At 40.7% G+C, this 8,313-nt stretch overlaps 3 protein-coding genes across 4 annotated transcripts in view; 2 read left to right on the forward strand and 1 right to left on the reverse strand.

The window, feature by feature from the left end:
• On the forward strand, positions 242–1,644 carry LOC104749256 (40S ribosomal protein S13-1). The gene is made up of 5 exons (XM_010470844.2): positions 242–371; positions 447–519; positions 865–1,003; positions 1,111–1,297; positions 1,393–1,644. Exons 1-5 carry the CDS (start codon positions 349–351, stop codon positions 1,424–1,426), a joined length of 456 nt encoding a protein of 151 aa, XP_010469146.1. The 5' UTR covers positions 242–348; the 3' UTR covers positions 1,427–1,644.
• On the reverse strand, positions 2,609–6,571 carry LOC104749257 (transketolase-1, chloroplastic). 2 transcript variants are annotated; one of them, XM_010470845.2, is made up of 8 exons: positions 6,216–6,570; positions 5,239–5,455; positions 4,969–5,059; positions 4,763–4,868; positions 4,392–4,674; positions 4,145–4,293; positions 3,905–4,058; positions 2,609–3,816 (listed from the first exon to the last, which is right to left on the reverse strand). In XM_010470845.2, exons 1-8 carry the CDS (start codon positions 6,482–6,484, stop codon positions 2,857–2,859), a joined length of 2,229 nt encoding a protein of 742 aa, XP_010469147.1. In that variant the 5' UTR covers positions 6,485–6,570; the 3' UTR covers positions 2,609–2,856. The 2 variants fall into 2 exon arrangements, with proteins under 2 accessions (XP_010469147.1, XP_010469148.1); XM_010470846.2 differs by lacking the exons at positions 4,763–4,868; positions 4,969–5,059; positions 5,239–5,455 and adding exons at positions 5,523–5,628; positions 5,729–5,819 and having other exon boundaries at positions 5,999–6,571.
• Positions 7,063–8,313, forward strand: part of LOC104749258 (tubulin-folding cofactor D-like) — an 8,404-nt gene continuing 7,153 nt past the window's right edge. Inside the window, exons 1-3 of the mRNA XM_010470847.2 lie at positions 7,063–7,278; positions 7,381–7,928; positions 8,073–8,175. Of these exons, the coding sequence (XP_010469149.1) occupies positions 7,063–7,278; positions 7,381–7,928; positions 8,073–8,175 (867 nt within the window). The remainder of the gene's footprint in view (positions 7,279–7,380; positions 7,929–8,072; positions 8,176–8,313) is intronic.

The raw sequence follows: 8,313 nt of genomic DNA on the forward strand, positions 1-8,313 counted from the left end.
ATCAAACCAAAAAAACATTATGAATGCTGCTAATTCACAAAAGTTGAGATATAGTAATACTAATTAAACGGTGTCGTCAAGGTATGTGTTTTATACCCCTTCCTCAGACGCGAGTTTTATCAAGGCCTCTTTAATTATAATGGGCCTACGTATAAAAAAAAAACCAAGGCCCATAATAGCTTTGGGAACAAAATGACCTTGTGGCATTTCCAGAAGATGCGATATATATAAAGGAGCCATTTAGGGTTTTCTGATTACTCTCTTGAGCGCAGTCGCCAGCCGGAAGAAACCGAAGAAGAACACATCTCAGTGTAAAGGGAGGAAGAAGATCTCTTCGCCGTCGCAGTCATGGGTCGAATGCACAGTAGAGGGTTCGTCTCTTCGTTTCTTTCTCCCTATCTGATTTGAAAGCTTGTTCTCTTACATTTTTGTTTTGTTTTCTGTAGTAAGGGTATCTCGGCGTCTGCTCTGCCGTACAAGCGTTCATCCCCAAGCTGGCTCAAGACTACCCCTCAGGATGTAAGATTCGTAGACTTATAATCTAGTTTTTTTTTTGTTAGTTGATTCTAGTTTGGTTAGGAAATTTGGAATACGCATTTGAGATTTGTAAATGATGTTATGTCTTCTGTTTGTTACATTTCTAATCTTAATGTGATGAATGGTTGGTTAGATTAAGTAATTTTGTCATAGGAAAGATCTATGAAGTTACAATCTCATTGTGGTAGTTTGTTTTGGGGATCTGTTGATTAGTCTTATCTGTGATATAATCGTTAGTAATGTGGTCTCCGGTCTCTTATTATGTGGTGTCTTGAGTAATGTGTTTATTCTGATTGGTCTTGGCGTTTGTTTTGATGATCAAAATAGGTTGATGAGTCCATCTGTAGGTTTGCAAAGAAGGGTTTGACCCCTTCACAGATTGGTGTCATTCTTCGTGACTCTCACGGTATTCCACAAGTGAAAAGTGTTACCGGAAGCAAGATTTTGAGAATCTTGAAAGCTCATGGTATATTATTCAATCTCCCTAGATTCTTTCCCTTGAGTCTGTGTTTTTTTATTTATAATTGAACGTTCAGTGGAACTAAGAGTTCTTTTGTAATTTTTTGCCACAAGGTCTTGCACCTGAGATTCCTGAGGATCTGTATCACCTGATCAAGAAGGCCGTTGCTATCCGCAAGCACCTTGAGAGGAACAGGAAAGACAAGGACTCCAAATTTAGGTTGATTCTTGTAGAGAGCAGAATCCACCGTCTTGCTCGTTACTACAAGAAGACCAAGAAGCTCCCACCCGTCTGGAAGTAGTAAGTACTTGACCATTTATGAGTTCTGTAAAGATCTTGATTATCATCTCTTATTTTTGGATTCTTATACTAATTCTTTGTTCTTACTTTTGCAGCGAGTCTACAACTGCAAGTACTCTTGTGGCTTAAGAAAGAACAGGGTTGATCAAGTCCTCCAAGAACGACCATTTCATTGTCTGCATTGCATCTCAAAGTTCTTTACATTTGGACCTATGTTTCTGTTTTCGCTAGTTTTGATGGGTTACAACTTGATATGAGATTTTGAATTTAGGAAACGAATTTGTTTATCCAAAATCTTTCAGACTTGTTAATGTCAGTTATCGTATCTCAATGAGTTTTATTCTACAGGTTCTCTCATTGTCCCTTGATTGCATATAGCTTAAAGACTGTAAAGTGAAGTTAGAATCTATCCTGGTAGTTGTGGCTAAAACGGCGTCATTTAGTTTTGTGCTTAAAGACATTGCATGTTTTTATTGTCGGTTCTTCCAACTCATTGGTGTGTAAGGTCATGTCCAGTGGGTAGAAACATATTAGGTTGCTCAAACATAATATTTTCTTGTTTTTAATTATTTATTTAAATTTTAAATAAAAAATAAAATGTTAAACCAATAATAGCTTAACACATGTCATATGGATGGTTAGCAAAGCATCTCCCACTGGATTTGCTCACATAATTTCTTATACTCCAAATGTTGTTAATCTGGATTAAGATGATGCGATTCATTTGCAGTCAGATCGCATTGTATGAGGTCGGAACTTGTTATATAGTCAGGAATAATTTCGAGAAAGTTATTTACCTGAGCTGCAAAGCCTGCAATTTACTGAGTAATTATTTGCGTGAGTGATTATAATTTATCTTTCAGCTCTATACCTTTGAGACATACGTGTGAGATAATGCGTGAGTGAGCTGCAAATTAGTGAGTAATTTACCTGGGCCTATAATTAAACTCCATTTGACAATATTATGCTTTACAGGGCCTATAGCCCATCAACAATAGAAAGTAAAAGGGAATTCGAATGTGGGCATATAAATGGGATGTTGGGATACCGAAAAGTAGTGGGGCCTACTTGTGTTGTGGCCTTTGATGACAAATCGACAAAACGACAAAGGAGGTGGTAGCTTTCTTCTTCTCTTGTTACAAATCGACAAACGACAACGGATATTTGGATATCTTCTCAAGGTAGAAACTTCACCATTCCTTCGATATGGATAGATACCTTAAAGAAGAACCGTACCCTTGTCCACCACCCAATGTGTGCCTCTGTTCATAAAAGAAAACAAATTGCTAACAAGTTTTGCGGAAACTGGAGTATTTTTTAAAACGTTACACGATTGATGATGGGAGTTTTACATTGTCTTTCTAAATAGTTTCTCATCTCAAAACCCAAAACCTATGTTCACCCGAATTACAATAAATCAAAAAAAAAGAAAGTGAAAGTCTTTTGAGTCTTGTTGCACTTTATTCTGAGATATGAGACAATGTTGTGAATAAGCCTTGTTTCCAAATAAAGTTTCAGACAAAAACCCCCACAGAGAGGATGGTCTGATCTTAAATCTCTTAGAAGAGTGACTTAGCCGCATCAACAACAGCTTCAGCAGTGATACCGAACTCCTTGTAGAGAAAGGGTGCTGGTGCGCTGGCCCCAAACGAATTAATGCCAATGGACTTTCCTTTGCCTCCAACAATCTTTTCCCATCCGAATGTCGAAGCTGCTTCGATGCTAACTCTAGCTGATACATCAGATGGCAACACACTCTCCTTGTATTCATCTGATTGCTCGTCAAATAGCTCCCAGCACACGAAAGAAACAACTCTAACGGTTTTGCCTTCTTTCCTAAGCACCTCTGCAGCATGTGCAGCAATCTCTAGCTCAGATCCAGTTCCAATCAATATCACATCGGGTTTGTTGCCTGCAGAGTCATCAGAAATTGTGTATCCTCCCTTTTCGACTCCTTCAATGGATGTACCTGGAAGCTGAGGCAGCTTTTGCCTAGACAGAGCTAAGATAGATGGTGTCTTGCGTTTGGTGACAGCAATCTTGTATGCACCAGCTGTTTCGTTGCCATCAGCAGGACGGAACATAAGTGTGTTGGGCATTGCACGGAAACTTGCAATGTGCTCAATGGGCTGATGGGTTGGTCCATCCTCTCCAAGACCAATAGAATCATGGGTCATAACATAGATAACACCAGCTTCAGACAAAGCCGAGATTCTCATGGCACCTCTCATGTAGTCAGTGAACACAAAGAAAGTTGCACAGTAAGGGATAAGACCAGGGCTGTGAAGGGCAATGCCGTTGCAGATGCCTCCCATTCCGTGCTCCCTAACACCAAATCTAAGATTTCTTTCTTCAGGTGTGGCCTTTTGGAAGTCGCCAGAGGCTTTCAGCAATGTCATGTTGGATGATGCAAGGTCAGCACTTCCACCAAGGAATCCGGGAACAACTTTAGCAATGGCGTTAAGACATTGCTGTGACAGGTTTCTGGTGGCATCACCCGGAGACTCTGGTGTGTATGTCTAAAAGTGAAGAAAAAGAAAGATCTTTTAAAAGCCACATCTAGAATACTAATTGGATTGTACAGACTACAAAGAGAGTTCTACTTACAGGTAGAGCCTTCTCCCAGCCAGCAGGTAATTCACCCGTGATAATAGATTTCAACTCTGCAGCTTCCTCTGGATACTTCTTTTCATATGCTGCAAACTTTGCAGTCCAGTCAGATTCAAGAGAAGCTCCTTCAGGTGTATGACGGCTCCAGTGGCTAGAAAAGTGCAAGTCAGACAGTAAGTCATCAAAGAAACTTCATAGCAATAAAACCTAACAGAAGCCAGCTTTGGATTTACTTACCTTTTAACATCGTCAGGTACCTGGAACGGCTCATACGGCCATCCAAGGTTATTTCTGGTAGCCTCAACTTCCTTCTCGCCAAGTGCAGCTCCATGGACACTGTATGAGTTCGCCTTGTTGGGAGACCCATAACCAATGGTAGTAGTGACCTGAATACACCGGGATACAAGCAATATGGTAAATAAAAAATATCAAAGGTCTTTAGACCAACTGCTGTTTGATGGTTAAGAAACTGTGTAGTAGTTACCTTGATCAATGTAGGCTTGTCTGTAACAGTTTTAGCTTCCTTAATGGCAGCACGGATCTCGTCATACCCAGTGTTTCCATTCTTCACCCAGATAACATGCCATCCAAGGGCTTCGAAACGCTTGTCCACGTTCTCAGTGAAGGCAATTTCTGTGTCTCCATCAATGGAGATGTGATTGTCATCGTAGAAAGCAATGAGCTTTCCAAGCCCCCAGTGGCCAGCTAGAGAGCAAGCTTCATTTGAAATACCCTCCATCTGACAACCATCTCCAAGGATAGCATATCTAGACACAATCAATCAAAAACAGTATTTCCAATGTCAGAGCTACATACAAACCAAGAACGATGACAAAAATATGGGAAATATATTACGTGTAGTGGTCGACAACTTCAGCATCAGGCTTGTTGAATCTAGCAGCCAAGTGCTTCTCAGCAAGAGCTAAACCAACAGCATTGGCGATTCCTTGTCCAAGAGGACCTGATTACCAGGCAAAGCAGAGAGCACAATTGTCAACATAGATATAGAAAGCTTCTGTAAATTTGCATGAACCATAAGCCAAAGAAACAAAATGACAAACCAGTAGTGACTTCAATTCCAGGAGTCTCGAAATTCTCAGGATGTCCTGGTGTCTTGCTTCCCAATTGACGGAAGTTCTTCAAATCTTCCACCTAATAGACAAATCCAACACTTTTGTTTTCAGTAAACTGTTATGAATTTCAAAGCAGCCATCATATGAATATCGAAACAGATCGAATCTATGAACTAAACAGGTAAAAATCTATCCACAGAAGTTACTACATTCGTCAATTATGATCAGATCGAAAGACAAAAGGAAGAGATCACAGACCTGGACACTGTCGTAGCCAGCAAGATGAAGCAACGCGTAAAGCAACATACATCCATGACCAGCAGATAGAACAAATCTGTCACGGTTGAACCAATAAGGGTTCTTTGGGTTATACCTCATGACCTCATCATACAAAATGTGAGCCATCGGAGCACAACCCATAGGAAGACCAGGATGACCTGATTTCGCCTTCTCCACCGCGTCGATAGCCAAAAACCTAATGGAGTTGACCGANAGCTACATACAAACCAAGAACGATGACAAAAATATGGGAAATATATTACGTGTAGTGGTCGACAACTTCAGCATCAGGCTTGTTGAATCTAGCAGCCAAGTGCTTCTCAGCAAGAGCTAAACCAACAGCATTGGCGATTCCTTGTCCAAGAGGACCTGATTACCAGGCAAAGCAGAGAGCACAATTGTCAACATAGATATAGAAAGCTTCTGTAAATTTGCATGAACCATAAGCCAAAGAAACAAAATGACAAACCAGTAGTGACTTCAATTCCAGGAGTCTCGAAATTCTCAGGATGTCCTGGTGTCTTGCTTCCCAATTGACGGAAGTTCTTCAAATCTTCCACCTAATAGACAAATCCAACACTTTTGTTTTCAGTAAACTGTTATGAATTTCAAAGCAGCCATCATATGAATATCGAAACAGATCGAATCTATGAACTAAACAGGTAAAAATCTATCCACAGAAGTTACTACATTCGTCAATTATGATCAGATCGAAAGACAAAAGGAAGAGATCACAGACCTGGACACTGTCGTAGCCAGCAAGATGAAGCAACGCGTAAAGCAACATACATCCATGACCAGCAGATAGAACAAATCTGTCACGGTTGAACCAATAAGGGTTCTTTGGGTTATACCTCATGACCTCATCATACAAAATGTGAGCCATCGGAGCACAACCCATAGGAAGACCAGGATGACCTGATTTCGCCTTCTCCACCGCGTCGATAGCCAAAAACCTAATGGAGTTGACCGATTTGTCAACAATAGACGAATCAGTGGTTGGCTCAACAGTCTCAACAGCTGCAGCGCGTACGAGAGGACGGAGAGAGCGGTTTTTGTTCATGGATTGAGCGATACGTCGACGAGACGAAACAGAGGAGGCGCGTGAGCCAGTGGATTTGAGTCCAGTGAAAGCTGGTAAAGATCCACGCTGGTCTGAACCATGGTGAGAGATGGCACGAGCTAGGAGAGCTTGAGAGAGAGCGAGCGAAGAAGTAGAAGCCATGTTTTTTTTTTTTTTCTTTTTCTTATCGCTCTCTTGTGATAGAGAGAGAGAGATAGAAGAAGGTGTGTGATGATGGTGATGAAGAAGAAATGAAGAAGATGAGAGACTCTCTCTGCAACTCTTTTATTTTTATTGAGTGAGATTTTTAGCCAATCAAAACGACATCTCGCCCATCTCTTCGTCCTCACTAAGGGACAACTCAGATCAAATCTGACCGTTGGATTCCACTAAAGGGTATCATCCTGACCGCTGATTATGGCTAAGAGTTCAGTGATCCTCCTACGCCTTTCCCAGTTTTTATTACCTCCCAAAATAGTCTCTTTGGATATTCCGCCATAAACGAATCTGGTTAGTACAACCTCTCTGGTTCGGGGGGTCTTGTAATTTAACTGGTTATAGCCGGTTTAAGAAACGAACGGGCTTTCATATTTTAGGCCCAAAATAAGATTAATGGGCCTAAAATACAAACTCTCGCCGTCTCTATGTCGTCTTCACCGATCTCGTTGTTTATTTCCCAGTAACAAAATTGCCGGCGAGCGGGAATTAATTAAAAATTCGCCTCCGTTGATCCAGTGATAATGGCCACTAGGAACGAGGAAACTTCTCCGACGAAAATCGAAATCGAGGTGGTGGTTAAAACGGAAGAGGAAGAAGACGACGAGCATGATTCCAAGGAGAGGGTTCTACAGAGGTACTTTTTACAAGAATGGAAGCTCGTTAAATCCCTTCTCGATGATATTGTTTCAAATGGCCGTGTTGTTGATCCTACTTCTGTTCGGAAGATCCGATCCATCGTACGCTTCTCTTACTCTTTTTTTTTTGTTTTACTTCAATCTACTTGACCCACCCGATTTGTTCCTCTCTTCCAACCTTGTTTGTTTTGTTGTATTGTATAGATGGATAAATACCAGGAGCAAGGTCAATTAGTGGAACCTTACTTAGAGAGTATAGTTTCACCGCTAATGTTAATCATCCGCTCCAAAACAGTTGAATTAGAAGCGAAACCTGATGAAACTCTTGAAATTATTAAGCCAATAAGCATCATTATCTATGCTTTAGTTACTGTCTGTGGCTACAAAGCTGTTATCAAGTTCTTTCCTCATCAAGTATCTGATCTAGAGCTCGCCGTGTTGCTCCTGGAGAAGTGCCATAGCACGACTTCTGTTTCTGCCTTGAGGCAAGAAAGCACTGGAGAGATGGAGGCTAAATGTGTTACTCTGTTGTGGCTCTCAATCCTTGTGTTGGTTCCTTTTGATATTTCTTCTGTTGATACAAGCATTGCAAACGACAAGAGCTTTGGTGTGGACGACCTTGCTCCTTTGGTGTTGAAGATATTAGGTTTTTGTAAGGACTATCTGTGCAGTGCTGGACCAATGCGAAGGATATCTGGATTGCTCCTCTCTAAGCTTTTGACCCGTCCGGATATGGGAAAAGCTTTTTCAAGGTCTGTTCCTATCACCATCAGTTGAAAGCTTGACTTCACCAGACACCAATAAGATTGTTTTATAAAGTGCTATTTACTCTTGCAACTTGTACTTGAGTGGATGAACTAAATTTTGTTTGTTCTATTGTGGCATTTTCATTTCAGCTTTTTCGAGTGGACCCACGAAGTTTTATCTTCTAAGGAAGATAGTGTCATGCATCACTTTCGCTTGCTTGGTGTGTTGGAAGCTCTTGCTGCCATTTTTAAGGTTTCTTTTTTTCGTAACCTGGAGCTGTTTACTTTGTTTTAATAATGGTTCATACTGAACATGTTAGACATACACAGATGTCAGTAAAGTACATATTTGATTTGCTTGTTTTTTAATCTTGAAGAAAAATGGCTGATT

Source organism: Camelina sativa, chromosome 16, assembly GCF_000633955.1.
Source record: "Camelina sativa cultivar DH55 chromosome 16, Cs, whole genome shotgun sequence".
NCBI lineage: Eukaryota > Viridiplantae > Streptophyta > Magnoliopsida > Brassicales > Brassicaceae > Camelina > Camelina sativa.

Coding starts and splice junctions, on each gene's coding strand:
- LOC104749256 (XM_010470844.2), top strand. CDS start 349: ATGGGTCGAATGCACAGTAGAGG. Junction 372..446: donor GGTCGAATGCACAGTAGAGG/GTTCGTCTCTTC, acceptor TGTTTTCTGTAG/TAAGGGTATCTCGGCGTCTG. Junction 520..864: donor TCAAGACTACCCCTCAGGAT/GTAAGATTCGTA, acceptor TGATCAAAATAG/GTTGATGAGTCCATCTGTAG.
- LOC104749257 (XM_010470846.2), bottom strand. CDS start 6,484: ATGGCTTCTACTTCTTCGCTCGCTCTCTCTCAAGCTCTCCTAGCTCGT. Junction 4,675..5,522: donor GAAGTTGTCGACCACTACAC/GTAATATATTTC, acceptor GATTGTGTCTAG/ATATGCTATCCTTGGAGATG. Junction 3,817..3,904: donor GCTGGGAGAAGGCTCTACCT/GTAAGTAGAACT, acceptor CTTCACTTTTAG/ACATACACACCAGAGTCTCC.